Below are 21916 nucleotides of genomic sequence, written 5' to 3'. Positions count from 1 at the left end.
ACTGAGCATGATGAACAACCAAGTTCTTCTTTAGTTAAGTCCTTCCCATTTGCATTTAAATTTCTAAAAATATATATCCAGTACATCTTCTCCATAAGATAAAGTATAAAAGCACATTTGAATTCCATTATTATCAGTTAACTGTAAAGTTGTTTTTCCAAGCATAGTAAAGTTCACAACATTACTAATGATAGCATGAGTTTTTCATTTTGATTTTATTAAATGTTTACAGTTTTCAAAGATTAAAAATGAACCCGAATCAGCGTTAACATATACAGTTGTGGCCAAAAGTTTTGAGAATGACACAAATATTAATTCTCACAAAGTCTCCTGCTTCAGTGTTTTTAGATCTTTTTGTCAGATGTTACTATCGTATACTGAAGTATAATCCCAAGCATTCTTTTATTGATAATTACATTAAGTATATGAAAAGAGTCAATATTTGCAGTGTTGAACCTTCTTTTTCAAGACCTCTGCAATTCACCCTGGCATGCTGTCAATCAACTTCTGGGCCACATCCTGACTACTGGCAGCCCATTCTTGCATAATCAATGCTTGGAGTTTGTCAGAATTTGTGGGTTTTTGTTTGTCCGCCTCTTGAGGATTGACCACAAGTTCTCAATGGGATTAAGTTCTGGGGAGTTTCCTGACCATGGACCCAAAATTTAGATGTTTTGTTCCCTAAGCCACTTAGTTATCACTTTTGCCTTATGGCAAGGTGCTCCATCATGCTGGAAAAGGCATTGTTCGTCACCACAAAAACTGTTTTTGGATCGAGAAGTTGCTCTCGGAGGATGTTTTTGTACCATTCTTTATTCATGGCTGTGTTCTTTGGCAAAATTGTGAGTGAGCCCACACCCTTGGTTGAGAAGCAACCCCACACATAAATGGTCGAATTGCAGAGGTCTTGAAAAAGAAGGGTCAACACTGCAAATATTGACTCTTTGCATAAACTTAAAGGATTAGTTTACCCAAAAATGAAAATTCTGTCATTAATTACTCACCCTCATGTCGTTCCACACTCGTAAGGCCTTTGTTCATCTTCGGAACACAAATTAAGATATTTTTGATAAAATCTGATGGCTCAGTAAGTCCTCCATTGACAGCAAGATAATTAACACTTTCAGATGCCCAGAAAGCTACTAAAGAAAAAAAAAACAAATAACGACTTTATTCAAAAATATCTAGTGATGGGCGATCTCAAAACACTGCTGCATGAAGCTTTCGAAGCTTTACGAATCTTTTGTTTCAAATCAGTGGTTTGGAGCGTGAGTCAAACTGCCAAAGTCACGCAAACCATTGAAATTTCGAAACACTTATGACATAACGAAGCCTCGTTTACTGAAATCACGTGACTTTCACGCTCCGAACCTCGGATTCGAAACAAAAGATTCGTAAAGCTTTGAAGCTTCATGAAGCTGTGTTTTGAGATCGCCCATCACTAGATATTGTTGAATAAAGTCATTATTTTGTTTTTTTGGTGCACAAATAGTATTCTTGTCGCTTCATAACATTAAGGTTAAACCACTGTAGTCACATGAACTGTTTTAAATACGTCTTAGTAGTAGCTTTCTGGGCAATGTAAGTGTTAATTGTCTTTCTGGTGATGCAGGCCTCACTGAGCAATCGGATTTTATCAAAAATATCTTAATTTGTGTTCTGAAGATGAATGAAGGTCTTATGGGTGTGGAATGACACTGTCATTAAGTAATTAATGACAGAATTTTCATTTTTGGGTGAACTAACCCTTTAATGTAATTGTCAATAATTGGAATTATACTTCAGTATACCATAGTAACATCTGACAAAAAGATCTAAAAACACTGAAGCACCAGACTTTGTGAAAATTAATATTTGTGTCATTCTCAAAACTTTCGGCCACAACTCTACATAATGCAGCATTTGCTTCCACAATATGAAAACAGATGATAAAAATGAGTTAAATTACTCAAATATGCATTAGTAACATTTAGACATCAGTTAATTTAGTTACATTTAGACAGTCTTAAGCAGCCCTACTTGTACATTTTCATGTTAAATATTTTGCAACATTGCTGGTGTGATAAAGTCCTTATATCCCTTCATAAAACAGAATTATGTATGTGATCTTGCACTTTGGTCCTATATTTATTATGAATGTTTCTCTTGATGCTTTAGCTGTTACCATGCAGTGCATATTTTGTATTTGCATATTTGCAAGTCAAGTAAAAAGGCAAAACCTCAAGTTGTTTGAATGCTTATGCAACTGTCAACAGTACAGTTGTAGTTATGCTCTGATGTGAATAAACAATTGGTACAGATGGCAGTGCCAATGGCAGTTGGTCAGTTCTGTATAGTTATTCATAAGGCGTCTTTTTTCAGTCCGTCACTTTTCTCAACACTGCAAAAAACAGCAGCTCCATTACTGCTATCCTGAGGAAAACAGTCTCAGTCACTAAGAGGTAAACAGCACCTCCAACATGGAGGAGTCCTGTACAGTTCAAATTAAGGTGTGGTCGCATTTACCTTTAGAAGAAATTCCACGGGCGAAATGTAGTAATCAACGCGATTGGGAATTTAGCTTGAAGAGCACATGAATCGAATTCCCCACATTGGATTCATATTTTTGCATTGGATGCAGATTTGCCACGTTTACCAATATAAAGCTGCTTGTTTTAGAAGTGACTACTAAGCAGTGCTTCATGCATTGACGATGAACAATAGAACTACTTTGCCCGCGCAATTTTGCTGATGTTTTGCTAATGAAACTGCGACTTTACACCTACTTCTTTCGAAATAGTTCACTCAAAAATCAAACATTCTGTCATAATTTACTCACGTCCATGCCATTCCAAACCCAAATTCCAAATTGCCTAAATAAGGCCTGTCCAACTCCAAAAATAGTACTTCAAATTATTTTTTTTCCCAAATTAACAGTCTTCTGAAGCCCAAAGATGGCTTTATGTGATGAACAGATTGCAATTTAAGTTATTATTCATTGATAATCTTGACATCAACTGAATGATTATTTCATGAACTCGCTGACTCAATGATCTGATCATTCCAGGTGTCATATTACTTTTATACACATAGTGTCCTTTTTAAAGTTTGAAAAGTTCCAAAGTGCTTAAATTGAAAGAGAATGAACATTCTTTAAAATTTCTCCCTTTGTGTTCCATGGAAGAAACTGGGGTTTGGAGCGACATGAAGAAATAAATTAGGATTTAATGTTTAATTAAGTATGAACCCTTTAATTTTTACTCATACTAACTCCTACTAAAGTCAGGGGTGTCCAAGGTTTAGCTCCAACTTGCCTCAACACACCTGCCTGGAAGTTTCTAAAATGCCTAGTAAGACCATGATTAGCTGGTTCAGGTGTGTTTCATTGGGGTTGAAGGTAAACTTTGCTGGACAGTGGCCCTCCAGGAGCAGGACTGGACACACCTGTACTGAACAGATGGCCAAAAACCAAATTACATTGTTTCACTGCTCCCCCTATGGATCAAGGAGCGTGTGCCACTGGCAGACCTGCTGTCCCTCTGACTCTTTCATTTGGGTCCAGTGCTCCTCTTGTTCCTCTGTGGTGCTGTTGAGGCCCAGAGCAACCCAACCCACCCGCTCTCTCCTCTTCATGCTGCTCCGCCGACTGTACACCGACACCTGCAGGGTGACCTCAGATAGCTGGAATAGTGCCACCTGGAAGACAAATGTCTCTTTGTAGGTTGGGTTCGGCTGGCCACGGCAGACTGAGGTCTTGCATTTGGACATCTCTTTCCCTTTAGAGTCCAGCATTGTTAGCTTCACATAAGTGTCTGATGGAATGGGAAGGGAAAAAGTGAGTTAGCATCCCCTGGTGGTGATGTTGAGCTCATGCAAAAAGTCAAACACGGGCTATGTTCAGAAAGGAATACTAGCTTACTATTTACTGAATACTGTGCCGTATACTGCGTACATGATAAACATTACAGTAGTATGCTATATTATCAGATGACCTCACAATGTTTATCACCTCATCACACATTCATTTTCATGCTATGCACAATATACATACTTTATGCTGCAGCAATAGTAATAGTAGTATGATAGTACGCTACTCCTAACATAGTCATGAAGATGTTGGGTGATTCATAATTTTGCATATATAGTATACCAGATTAGAGCAAATGCCAAATCGTAGCACATGGCAATCAATACCCAGATAACAGTGAAAATGCAAATTGGACCCTCCACTCAATCACACCAGCTCGGACTACCTCATCCACACGGTCAACTGTAGTAAACGCTATACAATGGAAATAGTGGAAATATTGGTTTAATTCAGCCATGTTTGAACCAGAAACTCAGAAGAAGAAGAGTGAATTACACTGGGTCGCCTACAAGTCAATGTATCAGAATGGTAATGCGTTTTATGTATCGCTACAACGTTGGACAAATAACGGTAATTGATATGATTAGCCTTTGGCTTGACGTCTATGTTATCAAACAGCTAATAATGTGTTGTTAATGTTACAAAAACCATGTTCCCCTTCACAAGTCAGTGGAGAAAAGCCCCGGCCCGCAAGTTAATGGGACTGGTTACATGTTTGTGACGGTAGAAAACGGGTGGTTTTTGGTACACTGCAGACAAATACTCAATGGTGTTGACTGATGGATTTGGGCTGGGGTTAATAAAGGCCTTCTGAAGCGATGCGTTTGTGTGAAAAAAATATCCATATTTAACAAGTTATGAAGTAAAATATCTAGCTTCCGCCAGACCGCCTTTTGTATTCAAATTACGTAAAAAATGGAACTGGCGTCGTGTCAGTTAAGGTTTTCCGTATGGTGAATAGAGAAGGCGTAGGACATAGCGTTTTGAACTGCGAGAGGCGTTACTCTTTCTTCACGAGTAGAATATGGAAAGCAGTCTGGCGGAAGCTAGATATTTTACTTCATAACTTGTTAAATATGGACCGTGTGGAGTAAACGTTTATGATGGATGGATGTGGATGGAAGCACTTTCTTCAGCTCATACTTGTTGATCCCGCTCACTGCCATTATAAAGCTTGGATGCGTCCAGATATTTATTAATATTTCTCCGACTGTTTTCATTAGAAAGAAGAAAATCATATACATCTAGGATCTCATTTGAAAGTGAACTAATCCTTTAACTGATTCTACATTCCATCATAAAATATTGCAATCCACACAACATAATGGAAGACATATCAGAGTTCAATCTCTGACCAGGACAGCAAGTCTTTGTGGTGTATCGAGAGCTATTGTATCCAGGGTAATGTCACCAGACACACACATAGGACAAACCACACCAAAAGGTGTGCTTCCTGTTGATGCAAGAGGAAGCTGTCTGAAAGGGATGTCTGGGTACTGACCCGGATTGTATCCAAAAACATAAAAACACAGCTGCCCAACTCAACTCCTGTTTCCACCAAAACTGTTCATCGGGAGCTCCACAGAGTCATGGTCGGGCTTCTTTAGCCAAACCTTTGGTCACTCATGCTAATGCCAAAATGTCGGTTTCATTGGTGCCAACAGTGCAAATCTTGGGCTGTGGACAATATGAATCATGTATTGTTCTCTGATGAGTCCACCTTCACTGTCTTTTCCACATCTGTGGGAGTTACGGTGTGGAGAAGCCGGACTGTTGCGTGGATCAGTAATGGTTTGGGCTGAATATAATAGCCCACTACTTGTGTTAGATGGGTACGTCACTGCCAAGGACTACCGAACCATTCTTGAGGACCATGTGCACCCAATGGTTCAAACACTCAACCCTGACGGTGGGGCCATGCATCAGGATGATAATGCACCAATACACACAGCAAGACTGGTGACAGAATGGTTTGATGAACATGAAAGTGAATTGAACGTCTCCCATGGCCTGCACAGTCACCAGATCTAAATATTATCAAGCCACTTTGAGGTGTTTTTGGAGAAGCAAGTCAGGAAATGTTTTCCTCCACCAGCATCACATAATGACCTGGCCACTGTTCTGGAAGTGGAATGTCTCAAAATTCCTCTGGCCACTGTGAAGAACTTGTATTTGTCATTCCCAAGACAAATTGATGCTGAATTGGCCGCGAAAGGTGGTCCTACACCATAATAATAAATTATTGCGGTCTAAAGTTTCATTGTCCAATCCTGGTATAAACAACATTAAAAACTTGACTTTCACCACAGGGGGTCTTTAACTTTTGTGTTTAACTTGTCAACAAATGCTTTCCGAGGGGAGGGCTCTGAGCTCGGAATTTGGCCCGAACCCAGAGTACTCCCCCCATTCCAGGTTGGGATAGGAACATTTCTAAGTGAGGAGATGGGATGGTGGAGGGATGCTGGAAAACTGTCATAGAATGGAAGTAAGTCTGCTGTATATATATATATACTTCCTGATGCTAACTGAGTCGATTAACTGAATAAGCTCCTCCCGTGTTAATTAGGTTAATTATCTGAACATGCTCCTCCCAAACTTTGTTAATAAAGCATCATTTAAATGAATGAATAATAAGTCATAATGCATTTTTTGGGTAATGAAGTTAGCAAGATGGTTACTTTGACATCACGGTTGCAGTATAGTTAGTACAAGTAGAATTTGTACAAGTATGTAAATTATGATTCACCAATGGTTGATTTTTAACCACTCATAAATGTCCCTCATGTCTCTATCACTGAAATATGTGTCCTGGGAAACTACACTTTAGTTCTTTCTATAAATCTCACAAATGTATTTCTCTTTTGAGTAGAGTAGAATCTGATTGTGGGATCTATGTGCTGGCTAATTAGATAACTGAGAAACCTAGATAAAGCTAACTGTTAACATTGCCATTCTCAGTGGCAGTTGCTTGGGATCCTACAGAAGTATGCAAGTAAAAATCTGCTATCTTTGCTCATGGGCACTCAGGTCTGCAGTCTGTTTGTTATGAGCCAATCAAATGAGCCATAAATGCCATGTGATAAATTATTCTTGAGCTAGAGCCACATGAAGATAATGGGTGCTTCTCAAACGGAAGGCTGCATCCTAGTGAGGCTTTATCCTTCCTAGACCAGTCCTTCTGAAGCTTGTAGGTTAGATTCCTCCTCAACATTAAATGCTAGAACGAGACAGTCTAGTAAGTGCGCATAGCTACATCACACATGTTCTTACATGGGTTTATGTAAGAAAAATATCCATATTTAAAACTTTATTATCTATAATAACTAGCTTCTGGCAGTACGACTGTATGCATTGATTTTCAGTGGAAGAGTAACCTCTGACCCGACACATGACGTAATGGTGAATGCGAAAGAGAATAGAGCAAGAGAAGAAGAGCTTGAGTTTGTTGCCAAGCCCTATTTGTTTGAACTGCGGGAGACATCGAAGCTTACGCTACTCCTACATCCTACATCATACATCATACATCGCATCAGGAAATTACTCATTTGGTGCAAGTCGACTTGCGCAGTATGTGTACGGTCATCTGCCGGAAGCTAGTTTTTTTGATTTTATAAATTTTTAAATATGGATATTTTTCTTAGAAAAATGCATCTCTTTGCATTTCAAAAGGCCTTTATTAACCCCCTGGAGCCGTATGGATTATTTTTATGATGGATGGATGAATTTTTTGGGCTTCAAAATCTGGCCCCTCTTCACTACCATTATAAAGCTTGGAAGAGCCAGGATATTTTTTAAATATATCTCCAATTGTGTTTGTCTGAAAGAAGATAGTCATATACATCTAGTATGGCTTGAGGGTGAGTAAATAATGGGATAATTTTCATTTTTTTTTATCTTTAAGTGATTAATTTACACCAAAACAAAAGATAACATGTATGAACTCAGACAAGCTCAGTGCCAAATCCTTTTCCGTCAGTTCTTTTTCGTGAACTGGAATGTGTGCAAAGGACTATGGGTGATCGAAGGATGCGAAGGATACACTTGATGCATCCTTCAAAATGAGCTGAATGAAGGACGATAAAACGAAGGCTGCCTTCCAAGGATCCTTCAAATTTAGATGGCCTTCGGTGGCTCTTGATGATGTAGCAGCCGAGATATGCAGCCTTACTAGGATGCATAGATATATACACTAGATGTTAACATCGTAAGATGTTGGACATGTGGACAGTTGATTTAGTCTCTATTCAATAGTTTCTCCGACTGGCGCTGTGTGGCCGAGTTCAGTCTCCGTCTATTTCCAGCTAGCATGCTACACTAACTTCAGTCAGCATTCTTGGCTAACGGAGATGAGTCTTAAGTTAAAACGTTCACCTGAACAAGTTTATCCAAACATACTGGTTCTGGCTGTTTAACCCGATTGTATCTGATGAGTTTTTTGCTTAAAGGTGAAGACCCAACTTTATGTATGTTTTGTAAGATTTGTCTAAGATTTGATCTGTCAAACATATTTTATTAGATTGTCCTGGACTAAACACAAGCAGAATGCTCTTTTATGAAGTTACTTCACTTAAGGACATATTTAATGAGATTATGCCTGAAAAGGTTTTGGATTTTTTTATCATATGTTAATTAAAAAAAAAAAAAAAAGTATAATATGACTTGCTGTTTATATTTGTTTTGTTTTTATTGTATTTATATGATATTTGTGTTTTTGTAATTGAATTTTTGCCATGAAAATAGCTTTGATTGCTGACATGGCATTAAACAAAATAATCTGAATCTGTTTGTAGATTCCCAGATTTGCAGATTATGTTCCTCTCAAATTTGTGATTTGCTTCCACCTGCAAATTGCTTTGTGTATCATATTTAATAAACCAATACAATTTAAATGTTTAAATTAACATGTATAGTCACACCATTGTAGCAATTTTGCATGCAGTAGGCTAAGGTAAGTAGCGATAGTTCATTCGAAGTTTGCTCAAGTGGAAGAATGTGACTAATAATCTTAGGCCTACTAGCACTATGCATTATATTTTTAAAAAGTAGATTATCTTAATATCAAAACCTTACATTTTCTCTGGACTCAATGATAAATACATGTCTGAACCGTTGGAACGAACCAAAAAAAAAAAAAAAAACTAGACGATTCATGACGATTTATGGTGATTTTATTTCTGTTAGACCTTTGCCTACATTGACGCTGATGCATTAAAGAGGAGGGGCCTCCCTGTTCCAAGATGGCGGCTCTATTGACGCATTCGTTCCAGTGAACTGCCGTAGCCAAGGTGATATCTAGTGTATATATCTATGACTAGGATGTAGCCTTCTATTTGAAAAGCACCCAACGTCCAGCAGTAGCTAACAGGACAATGCTAACTAGCAAAACCTTAACCATTTCAGCAAGACTAAAATGTTCATTTACTACTGACCTATGACTAAACTTTTTAAATGTTGGCGTATATTTTACAAGATCTACAGGATACAGCTTGCAGTACAATGAAAGGTGACTGAATGCGCATCGGAAGTAAAATGTTGAGGCAGTTGAGCACAGCAGGTAAAGGAGTCTGTTAAATGGGTGGTTCTGACATTTCGACATGGCAATAAACTTACCTCTCATGACATACAGTTGCCCACTAATGAAGTGTTTTACACAACAAAACAGGCCAACTACAAGACAGGACACAGAAAAAGGAATATGATAGAAAATACAGTGACAGATCAAAAGAGCAGTTCAATTACAAGCAGAACACAGAAAAAGGAAAAAACATTAAGACTGCACATGCATGAAATAGGTTTGCTTTTAAAAGTATTATGCAGGTGGATTTCTTACTGGGAAGTTTATCGGTGGCAGAGTTTTTAAAATGGCTGCCTTTAATAACCTCGGCGGACAGTCTGCCTGTGGTGGCGTTGTAGAGAAGACCCAGCAGAAGCTCCGGAGTGGAGGATTCACCAGTGGAGCGATACGACAAAGCTCCCGCACTCCGAGAGACACTCACCACTGATCCGCAGCCCTGAAGAACAGTGACATTACAGGATTACCATTATAAAATGGATTGTTATGACTCTGAAATCTGATTGGCTATGGTAAACTGCATGCACACAAACATTGCTCACAGGAACTGTGGTGCCAGGCTCCAGTGTAACAGGCAGAGCGAGCTTGCCCTGCATATTGAGTTTGGTTAAGTAGAACACCTTCTCCCCTAGGACTTTCTCTTTTTTCATGCGCCGCACACTGTACAGACGGAACCGGACTGCATAGTCCCCCAAGGCTTCCTGCTCCACACATGAGAACCGAAATGTTTCTGTGAAGACGGGACAGGGTCCCTTCTGCACACCTGTCTTGGCTCTCTGCTTCTTGGTGGGCAGTAAAACCAGGTGGACCTGCCAGGAAATGTTCCCTGTGCTCTTAAGTGTTGGAATATCTGTGGCAGCGGTCACTGTCACCGCAAGCCGTTGTTCACCAGGGTCATATTCGAAGGCCACATCCAGTGTGCCATATTTCCCCAATCCCTCTGGTTCGTATGTTTCTGGAAGTGGTGGGATTAAGCTATCCTGCCAGAGAAAGGAAAACACAGGGCAGGTTGGATGGGGGAAATGGGGGGAGTTTTTTTTTTTTAGAATATGTAATTTATGGATGTGCATGTAAAAAATGAACAGCTCAAAATTCTTGAGGGTGCCTGTGTTGGTGACAAGGCAAGTCATATCATGATTTTTTTAGTTATCTTTTAAGTAATAATTGATGATTGTGTATGATCGTTTTTCCACCCTCCTGCTTACTCTTAGAAATAGTCTGCCCATTTTTTTCTGAATAGTCATAATTGATTTGTGGATAGTCACATTTTGAAATGTATTATCAGAAAGTTGTGGAAGTTTGAAACGTGCTGTTTTAGCATCTTACTTTCAATAAATGCTCTTTTTGGATTGGGAAGTAAGTTTTGAGTTCTGAGAGTTACAGTATATAGTACTATAAAATTATCTCCAAAAATCAAGCAATCTGACCTTTGGAGTAGCCTGAAGTAGCCTGGCTTTAAATACACGAAGTCTATATCTGCATTCAGGCTTTCAGTGTCTCCAATCACAAGCAAACTCAAAGGCACACTTACCAAATGTGGCCAGAATGAACCAAACCCCCAGCCTGAGAATCCATGAACTGTCGTCCTTGCTCCTCATAATTAAAACCATCAGTGACATGACTCATTCATGTGACAATGAAGTGATATTTTAATAAACAGCTGAAAATATTACTTTACAATGGTCTCTAAAAGAGAGGACACTAATGAATGGGAATCCAAACAGACAGAAATGTAAAAAACAAGGAGAAATGGATGACAGGCATCTTAGTTTATCAGTTTGGCGTTGCATAAGCATTATCATGGATCAACACACTTTGACTCAAAGAAAAGGAAATGGATTTATATATAAAAAAATTAATGTCAAAAAACAAGGGATTTGTGAAAAAGTTAAAAAACAAAAAACTTGCAAATATTTGTCACAACATAAACTGAAGTGAACAGCTCTCCTGGAGACATAACAACACTGTGTGTGGATTTTGATAGTTTCATTGGTGAATAAGAGCATCGGAGGGTTGGGCCAGGATTCTCATAGAAGAACACACCGGAAACGACGGGACGAGGCGCTCACCTCCGGGCCCAAAACGGCTGTGCTGTCGCTGGGTGCGTCCTCTTCATAGCCCTTATTCAGGTAACTCTCTGTGTCCTCAGGGTCTTCACTGCCCTCACTTCCACTGCCCTCTGCCGAATCACTGCGGCCCCTTGAGCCACACTTGAGATCGTCTTTGTCCCGGTATGGTGGAGGCTGAAGTTCATTCAGGGAACTTGAACCTTTTTTTCTTTTACCTGGTTAGTGAGACAGAAATGCAAAATGATTACATCCTGATTGCAGCATAATTAAAATTATTTCATCAGTCAGACAGTGTGCAATATTTACCCTGCTCAGCTGAAGCTTCACTGCTGCAATCCTCATTCTCAGCATCCCTGTTTCTCCACCCACTTCTCTGCTGGTGAGAGGATGAGTCTTTGTGTCTTTTTGGTGTTTCGTCCTCACTCTCAGATGATCCTTTATCTGGACAACCCCCATCTAAGAAAGAACAGAGATCTACAGTCATAATTGTAAACTTTTTAAAGATCAGTGGTATGCAAAAAGAGAGAGTCGTTGTTAATTTTTAATTCCTCACCCTCTTGTAATTTAAAACCCATACCAAGACAATTTTTTGAAGAAACTTTATGCAATTCTTCCAAAATAATGACTGCATTTCAATCTAGCATTCAAACATTCTTACTTTTGCTTTAGCCAGGTTTGGCACAACACTGAGGGTAACAGAATTTTTAAAGGTGAAGTGTGTAATTTCTGCGACACTTGTGGCATCAAACAAAACTATTGGCACCAAACACAAAAGTAATGATTGTTTCTAAATAGGGTTCCCAAACTCTCCTACTCCACACCCTAAGTACAATTCCATTGTTCGAGCAAACAGGTAGCCCCGCCGCAAAACTGACTTAATTTTTTTTTTTTTAAGATAGATGTTGACAACCAATAAATGTATTGCGTAAAGTCATCGTCAAATTGGGATATGGAAGTATTTTAACAGTGAAACCATTACACTCTTCACCTATAAAAAGGAAAACATCAGAAAGGCAGCACCATCACTAAAATTCACAAGGCTTGGAACATCATTTTTATGGGAGTGTCTCAATCAGCTCCCTAGTTCAGTAGTCAGGGCACTGATCAGGGAGTAGGCCATTATAAGGGCTGTCTCAAAAGCAAAATCCTTCCAGTGCACTGGAACGTTCACTCCCTAAAAGAAATCTCACAATGCACTGCAAAAACCAGGGAGCATCGATGCTCACTATGGTCCCTTACCAGAAAATACGTCACATAAAACGCACAAGCCAACTCAATACATATAATGACACGTGATAGAAGTTTTTTATTATTATTATATGTCAGCATAAACACATCGGTAGATAGATAATGAAATCATCTAGTTAATACTTAAAATTAATATTCGGCTTAAAAGATGTAAGGTAATGTAACAGAATAATGTTTATACAGCATAAAAAATAGTATTAAAAAGATGATATATGTCCTGCCCGTTGTTGATTAATATCAGTGGTAACATTCTACAATGGTGTACGTTGGCGTTGTAAGTAATCATGTCGCTGGAAATTCAGTAATCACTGTCCCATTTTGTAGTAGTGATGTGCGATTCTTGAATGAATTGTTCTTTTGAGCCGGTTCTCAGAAGTAATCGATTGAGCCGATTCACTAATTGAATAGAACTTTAGTTCCAGGTTGATGACGCAAGATGCACAAGCCAAAGTAGCACGTCCGACTCAAAAAGAACAGAATTAGCCGGTTCAACCAACTGTCGAAGTTTGCCGCGTATTACAGAGTAATGTGATGAGTGAGTTGACGATGCAAGCCTGAGGCACGTACTGGAAATGGAAATGCTTATTATGACTACTGTTACTAAATAACATTTTATTAAAACCTGCAAAAACCTTTCTGTCAAAAGATGTAAATAAATTTTACTGTAGTTTATTGTTCGTGCAGATTATATTTTAAGTTGTTAAGCGAAATCAAGGAGTTTATAAGGGGGCTTTCACACTGGCAGTTTAGTTCGAAACGGGGCACGGTTCGCAAGAAAAATCGCTAATGTGAAAGCTGTCATGTGAACCCGGGTGCGCACCGGGGTACCGAACCCGAGACTACCTGAAGGAGGTGGTCCGAGTTCGGTTGCACTCGGACTGTGCCGCGGTTTGTGTGAATATGAAAGCAACACGGACTCGGGTGTGCACTTCAGGAAGTAAAGTAACCTGTGCATGCGTTTTAGCCGATTATAATATATTTACTTCAATAAAACACATGTAAGAGATGATAGCGTTGATGATTTACCTTGGATTCGAGCAGGAGTGAGCCTGCAGTGTTTTCGCGCTTTGCAAATGAATAGTAATCTGCTGTCTCCTCAAAATAGTCTGTTTGCAAGCAGCGGAAAACCGTATACATGCAACGCACATACAGGAAACCCACGTGTTGTTTACTCTCCTGCACATAATAGCGCCAAATTAATAAAAAAAACACAATTTACTGACCACATTCTGTTTTTTATCATGCGCCGTGCAAGTCTGTGATGACGCAAGATGAACACAAACGAGCTCGATAGAATCAATTTGAGTGTGAAACCAGACCAACGCTGTGGGGGGCACTGGGAACAATCGCGCACGGGCATGGACCGCGGCAAACGAGCCCAGTGTGAAAAGCTGGTCTCCCAGCCTCCCAGTCTCCTAGCTAACCAAAACCCCTCTAAACCCAGCTATGACCAGCCTGGGAGACCAGCTAAAACCAGCCTGACCAGCTTAGGCTGCTCCAACACACCTGTCTGTAATTATCAAGCAACCCTGAACACCTTGATTAGCTGGTTCAGGTGTGTTTGATTAAGGTTGGAGCTGAAATCTGCAGGATGGTAGCTCTCCAGGAGCAGGGTTGGACACCCCTGCTTTAGACATTTCAAACATATCCGTGTTTGTGCATCAATGTCTGTAGCCTGCTGTAGGTGTGAAACTTTTAAGAATCTTATCCAAGATGTAGGCTACTTGGTCAGTCATATCCGACATAAAAGGTACTGCGAATGAAACTGTGACCACAAAGATCATTTAGGTGAATGAAAGGCAATAATCAGCAATAGGCCTGTGCCTATCACACAAATAACTTTTAATGTTTCAATGTGTTGACACAAATGACTTTATTTGAATGTTTCATTGATATAGCAAGGCACTAAGTTGTTAGAAAAGAAATATGCGTAGTGACATCATTGATTGATGACATAAGGAACCAATGAATCTATCTTTGAACTGGTTCATTGAAACGAACTGTCCAAAAGAACCGGTTCGCGGAAATGAATCAGAATTTACATCACTATTGTGTAGTGAACCAGGGTCCGTACCAGTGCACAGATTCGTGTACACAATATACTGATTCACAAGCTCGGGATCTAAGGAGCTGATTGAGACGCACACATTGTCACCCTCATCTAACACACCTGATACAGCTCATCAGCTCATTAGTAGAGACTGCAAAAATTTAATTGGGTGTGTTCGATGAGGTAGACATATTTTCCTGGTCGTCCTTCCTTTACGACAGCCCAGGGCTGAATTTCTCAAAAGAACTGTGAGCCACTGACCATATGATCTACAATGCTTTTGAGAAACACAGCCCTCGTCAGGAGGAAATATTATGAAGAGAAAGGTTTCAAAACCTATAAAACACTATCCATTTGTATGTCCTTGGTTAAAGTAGAATCAAGGGGTGCAATGAGAAACCAAAGAGAACCAGAGATACAGAACCATCCTGTCAGAAGAGCACAGCACAGCAAGTCCAGCATACAGTCTCACCTTTACCCTCTTTGTCCTTCTTTGCCTTTGATTTTGAGCTCTTTGACTTTGAGTCCTGAGTGCCCTCCTCCTGTTCTTCATCACTATAAACTTTTCCTTTCTTCTTTTGTTTTGATGTTTTACCTTCTTCACATGATGCTTCGTCTTCATCTTCTTCATTTCGATCTTTTCTTCTGCCTTTAGATTGTGTCGTTTTCTTACATCTTTCAGAATTATCATCTTCCTCAACACTACTGTGCTCTCCATTCTTTTCATACTTTGATGCTGATGTAACAGGATCACCAGACATTTCATGAGAGTCCTGCTCTTCCAGACTATCATTTGGGTGCATCCCATTAGCATTTTCGTTGTGGTTGTCACCTTCATTTTTGTGTTTACTGGACAAGGAGGCACTCTCTTCCTGAGCGGCAGACTCTTCCTTTTGTGAAGCTTGGTCACTGTTCTCTTTCTGGTTGTCTGTGCTCTGAGATGAGTTTTGTGGCTGGTTTGGGTCCCTCCTTTTACGATACCATCCTTTAGAGGGGGCGTAACACCACTCCCACTCATCCTCCTCAGCTTTTCTCGCTTCCTCTTGTCTTTCTTTCTCTCTCTTTATTTCCTCTTCATCTACTTCAATAGTCCACATAGAGTTCTTTTTTGATTTTCGGCTCTTTCGACCTTCTCCATCAGTGTCTGCAGCATTAGATTCTGTCTCCTGCCGCTTCAGCTTGCTGTTTCTCCTCTCCTTTTGGACTTCATCAGAAGACCCTTCAGCCTCCTTTTTCTCATCCTCTTCAGTCTGCACTTTATTGATGATTGTATTGACCTGCTCCGTTAGCTGGTCACTGACAGTGTAGGTGACGTCACTCACTGCAGAGGACAAATCGTCCACAGCAGTCGAGACAGTGTTTGAGACAGTGTCCAGAAGGGAACTGACGGAAGGGAGACTCTGTTGGAAGCTCTTGAAAAATGCCATTGCTTTGTCCCTTTGGTGTGTGTCTGCTAACTGACCGCAAGTTCTGTTGAAGAGTCAGCTTGTACATTAATCTTCAGGATATTTCATCAGTAACATGTTGTTTGTAAGCATCTCATATTTAAGGAACAAGGATATACAGGACATACAGGTGTTTTAAAACCTAGTGAGGTAACCTGATATAGGCTGCCTATATGGCCAACCTTCTCCCAGATATATTTGCTTTCAATACTTTTGAGAATTAGTAATATTATTAATTGTAAATCATTTTAAATTGACCTTGATGGCTAGAAATGCTAGAAAGACTGCTCACTTAACCCTCAGGTTGTTTGGGTCATTTTGACCCGGAAAAAGATTATCTTTTTCCCGAAAATGCTATTTAACATTATCGCATTGGACTAAAACTTACTGACTTTACTCACCCAAGGTATAACTACTTCCCCAATTTTTTTTTAGATGATTTTTTGAAATGATTTTTTTTTTCCCTCTACCTTGTTACACTTGTGGTGTTCCTAGTTAAAAATGACCACCCTACAAAAATAACTTATAAATCTCTCATTATTCTATATTACAACCAAATATTGGATTAAATCTTTTTGTCAACTTGTTTTCTTTCAATTAGGAAAGGTTTTGTATTTATTTATTTAAACTGAATAGTAGGAGGAGCGAAACAAAGAAAATTAAGTATACTCAAGCCTTTAGATTTGATACACAGCCATATATATATGAACAGTGTACACATTCATTGAAAACTCTCTAAGTATTTACCTTGCAAGTCCTTGTTAAAACCTTCAAAACGTGGCAGATCACTGCTTGGGCTCTCCACTGACAGCTTGCTGCTGAGGTAAAGAAAAAACAGAGCGATCACGGCCATGAAGAAAGCAATGGAGGACAGGACACCTAGCAGTTCAGGAGATACTAAAGGAGAAAAGAGAAACAGAGAAAGAGAAAGCATAGGGTTGGAGGATAAAAGCTGAGAAAGCAAAGGTCAAGAGCTGAGAACTTGATCTACCTAGATAACAGATAAGCAATGTAGATGGTGATGGATGCTATCATGAGTTACTCAAGTAATGACAGAGCAACAAACCCTGGATTAATTTTCTTAAAGGAAAAGTTACATTCTCAATGTCAATATGGCACAAATCAAACTACCATTGCTCTATTTGTTACCTTAATTATTTTATTAACATGGACAGATGACTAGACATAAGCCTTTTGGAGATGCTTACTAAACTGTCAGACAGTTTGATGTTCTCTATATTGCGTAAGATCAATGAGAGCAAGTTTTTAACCACCATTAAACCTGTACAACTGCAACTCACTTAGAAAATAAATCCTACATTCGTCACTCTTTACAAGTGAAAAGTATAGACCAAAAAAAAAAGTGGGCACCAAAAGTTATGACCACTAATAAAGATGTTTCTATTTTCCAAGATAAGAATATTTGAATATAAACATTTAGCGAACCTCCTATTTACAGTAGAAACACGAGAGTAAAGCACAGCCTTTCTCTGCTTCTTCAACAGAACATGAAATATACATTGGTCGCAGTTTATTTAAACCTAACAGTGCATTACGATCAGCAAAACTGTAAAAGCACTCAACACTCCAGCAAATATTACCACAATCTGCAGGTAAAAGGAGTCCATCAATGTCTCTTAAATCCAATGATCTCCCAGTTCAGTCAGTTTGTGGACAACAATATCTTTATATCTCCTCTGTCAATGTTCTTTATTCCTCATAGATCAGTTAGTCCAGGATATTTAAAAGGTTTTGCCTTCCATCTCTTGCAGTGAGCGAATCTATAGCTCCTGTCTTCAATCTATCTCTCCCAGTGCTAAATAATTCACTAGTCTAAGGTAATCGGATGCCCCTTCACACTTTGTGCACACAATACCATCGGACCTTCCATTGGAACCTACCCTACATTAACTTGTAACTGGATTGACGGGTATATAAGTGGCAAACATGTGTCCTTATGCTAATTGCACCATAGGGATATTACGAGGCTGACATAAAACAAAATACATAAAACGTTAATACAGAACCTTCTGTTTATAAGAAGAGACATGTTTTAGAGACATTAAAATTGATTTAACACGCAACCACTTGAAACACCACCAAGTTTAGATTATAAAGCACTGTTTTTAGTGCTTGTATTACACTGAAAAGCATTTTGTACTGTACATGTCAAGAACAAATATCTTTTTACATGTACTTAACAGTACACTTCTCAGATATGTGAGTTACCCCATATGTGATAATGCAAGCAAATGCAATTTTGCTAATCCAAATGAACTCAAATCCTATAAGTAAATTTTTGACATTTCAGCCTTAATCTTTCACTGCTGCCAAATGTTATGTAACAAAATCTTCCCCTTTGCTCTGTGGCTGTGATAGACGAAGACAAAGACATGAGTATTTAAATATCAGCGACTAAGTAGTAGAAATTGTGTTGTTTACACATAGGTCTTCCGGCTCGTAACATAATCCTTTGTCATGAATTAATAATGCTGCTTGTTTTTGTTCACCAAACTTGATAGGTCATTTATAATTGATAGAACTATGGGACAAGGGAGGTGAAGGGGTACAAAATATTTACTTATATTTTATCTATTAAAAAGTATAAAGCACTAACACTATAAAAATTCAGGCAATTGGTGCATGTTATCACGGAACAGGAAGATGCGCTCACCTCGTCTAGCGCAGATGAGTTCATGAACACCACAGCTCCGCCCCCCACCTGAGGACAGGATACAACTCTTTTAAAATAGCGCTTGTGATCAAGAAAGAGCCTACTGACTCTTTTTGAAGTCATAGCTATGTATTTATATCATTGACTTTACAAGTCATATTCTACATGCACAGTGCAGTGACACCGTTCAAAATAAGTAGCTGTTAAAATGTTGCCGTGACATTTAGATTAATGAAGATGTATATCTCTCTTACACACACACACACACTCGAGGAGCATCACTTTGTACACAGTGTGCTGCACTACACCTTTCTGGCTCAAGCTTGTTCGTTTTCTTTCCATTAATATTGTCACAAACTATTCTGAAAGCAATAGTTCACCTAAAAATAAATCATCATTTACTCACCCTCATGTTGTTCTAAACCCATATGACTTTATTTCTTTGGAAACACAACATTTTTGAAGAATGCATAGAAAAGACAGACAAGGACAATGAAGATGAATGGTGACTGAACGGCCTACCACAGTGGTAAGATGCAATTGATAACTTAAACAGCTATTTCTACTTGATTAAAACATTTGTTTTGTTGGTATAAATGTATGTCTTTAGGTTGGTACAGTGATAAAAAACATAAATAATATGTTTGGCTTTAATATAACCAGTTAATTTTTATGTTACCATTTTTGGGTTACCATTTTTTTTTCCCAGAGTAGATTTGAGAATGAATCATTCAGATCGGTTTTGTTAATTTTATCATTGCAAAGATCTGCCTCAGACAAATTGATTATTCATGAACAGTACAAAGAGAGTTAGAGCGGATGTCAAGAACATAAGTTTTAGTCTTTTGTGTTGTTTAATTTAGTAAAGTTTAATTTAAAAATGTAAAATAAAAATGTAAAATTTCTCATGTTGTGTTCCATTGAAGAAATAGACTGGACAACATGAGTGGAAGAGATATTTTTAAAGGCGATTTTGCCTTACTGCTTGTTTCTTTACTTCATACTCTCAGGCGTTTCCACTTCTAATTTTCAAGTCTATATGCAAGTTATTTGGTGTCTTGAGATATTTTTTAATGTGTTTTATCTGACCATGTAAGCTAAGTTTTTCATAAACACATTAAATACAAAGAGGTACCATGGTAATCTTTAAACTGGAGTAGCAATCAATGTCTTTTCAGTACCATGCTATATCAAAATACCATATTTTTACCACAGAGCATTTTGTAAAATAAAGCTATAATATCTAATGTCAACATCCTTCAGGTATTTTTTTAATGACACGTTGTTCTTGTTTACTAATGTCAAAACTCACATAAGAGGACAATGTATCAGTAAGTAAGCCATCTTGTAGCATTACTAATCTAACTTTACGTGACCACCTGGCGGGTCAAAGACATGAACAACAGATGGAGACCTCGCTCACATGCTGTTATAAACACTGTCGCTTTCATAACGCGACGACATAAAAAAAAAAAAAAAAAAACAGACTAAAACTTAAGCACACTATAAATGAACACTTTAGCTAAAACGCGTTATTGTGTTCTTGCATTTAGCTGTCATTTCAGCAGTCCGCATTGGTGCAGTAGCATATAACCATCTATGGCCACGTCAAAATGCATTTAAACTTACACGTAAAAATAAATCGCTTACGTTTAACATTCCTAAACGTCTCGCGCAAAGTACGTTCAGACTGACCCTGTTACATGTTGTTAGCAATAAAGATCACGGTGTACTCTAACCCACGCTGGTCAGTGATGATACTCACCCTCAAACGCCATGATGCTGTGAATGGGACGTGATAAGGGGTGGTGTAGAGAGAAAGTGTTTCCATGCTGTGAGAGGGAGGAGAGAATGTACTGGGACAGTGATGCATGCTGCAGCACGCGTGACACAAACATACACTGTGAAAAGTGCCAACGTGCAGTTGTAATCATGAGCTATTTATACATGATCTTAACCCTTAAAATTACTCAAGTAATGGTTAACTGAGGTAAGCTGGTTGCTATCTGCTACTGTTCCGAATATCACGGTTGTGATGCGGGAGGCTACAGGTATGAGAGGCAGTTGTTGAGGAAAATAATATTGTCTGAAGGGTTCACTGGTTGAATGCACGGTTCAATGACAAACGCATTGGTTTATAATACATTGGTATAACCACACAGCCTATATTGGTTTAGATATCCAGTATATCTATATAGCCTACATGGATTTGTTCCTTTCATACATTGGTTTGTTAAAGTATAGGCTTACAGTATTTTCCTCAAGTATGTAATTGTTTCTTCAAGTATATATTGGTTTGCTCAAGTATTTATTGTTTTGTTTAACTATATATTTGTTTAGATACATAGGTTTGCTCAAGCATGGGGTGTTTGACTATATTTTTTTGTTGTTGTTTTTCAAGTATACATTGATTTGGTTAAGTATTGGTTTAGATACATCGGTTTGTTCAAGTATACATTGGTTTCTTCAAGTATATGTATATATTTTTTTAAATATATATTTTTTTAGAAACATTTGTGTAATCAAGTATAGATTGATTTGTTCATTTATACATTGTAGATGTAAAACTTGCCTAAATGCCATGGACAGAAAGGTGAACACTTTGTGTGTAGATGTGCTGCAAGGGCCATAGCCAAATAAACAGCAACATTTGCAGCAATATAAATTTCTCATAAATGCATGATCATAATTAGTTATATTGAATTTATTTATTTATTTTTCTATATGGAAGTGAACAACTGAAAATTTTTAAAACAATTAAACATTTCTGTATTATCCAATACTTAAAAATGATTTCAATACACTGAAGAAAAAAACCTCTGTTTTCCATTCTTTTTGTAAAAAACAACAGAATCAAATATGGGTCATTTTAACCCCTTTAATGTATTTATGTATTTCTGGTTCATGCATTCTAGGGGTTAACATGTAAATATCAAGAAATTTAATTTATGAAAATGTTTTCCACTACTGTGTGGGAACCCTGTGACTGCACCGGTGTCTTTGAGATACAT

General features: G+C 38.4%; 1 protein-coding gene across 5 annotated transcripts; it reads right to left on the bottom strand.

Annotated features, from left to right (window-relative positions):
- Window positions 1–196: 196 nt before the first annotated feature.
- syt14b (synaptotagmin XIVb) lies at window positions 197–20775 on the bottom strand. Of its 5 annotated transcripts, none has more exons than XM_051873986.1 (10): window positions 20671–20775; window positions 18906–18953; window positions 16979–17046; window positions 15259–16256; window positions 11795–11944; window positions 11489–11703; window positions 9962–10399; window positions 9678–9858; window positions 9458–9514; window positions 197–3791 (listed from the first exon to the last, which is right to left on the bottom strand). In XM_051873986.1, the coding sequence occupies exons 4-10, from the start codon at window positions 16211–16213 to the stop codon at window positions 3475–3477; spliced, it is 2313 nt and encodes a 770-aa protein (XP_051729946.1). In that variant the 5' UTR covers window positions 16214–16256; window positions 16979–17046; window positions 18906–18953; window positions 20671–20775; the 3' UTR covers window positions 197–3474. The 5 variants fall into 5 exon arrangements, with proteins under 5 accessions (XP_051729946.1, XP_051729945.1, XP_051729944.1 ...); XM_051873985.1 differs by having other exon boundaries at window positions 16979–17049; window positions 20671–20759; XM_051873984.1 differs by having other exon boundaries at window positions 16979–17128; window positions 20671–20754.
- Window positions 20776–21916: the final 1141 nt, after the last annotated feature.

This window comes from Ctenopharyngodon idella, chromosome 20 (assembly GCF_019924925.1).
Source record: "Ctenopharyngodon idella isolate HZGC_01 chromosome 20, HZGC01, whole genome shotgun sequence".
Lineage (NCBI taxonomy): Eukaryota > Metazoa > Chordata > Actinopteri > Cypriniformes > Xenocyprididae > Ctenopharyngodon > Ctenopharyngodon idella.
Note: the sequence above shows the minus strand (reverse complement) of the source record. Positions and strands in the feature narration are given on the sequence as shown.

Bases quoted from the DNA above. Each gene is read 5' to 3' on its own strand.
- syt14b (XM_051873986.1), bottom strand. From the start codon at position 16,213: ATGGCATTTTTCAAGAGCTTCCAACAGAGTCTCCCTTCCGTCAGTTCC. The intron at 11,704-11,794 runs GTAAATATTGCA...CTCACTAACCAG, and splicing joins TGAAGCTTCAGCTGAGCAGG to GTAAAAGAAAAAAAGGTTCA. The intron at 10,400-11,488 runs GTGAGCGCCTCG...TTTCTCTGGCAG, and splicing joins CAGCCGTTTTGGGCCCGGAG to GATAGCTTAATCCCACCACT.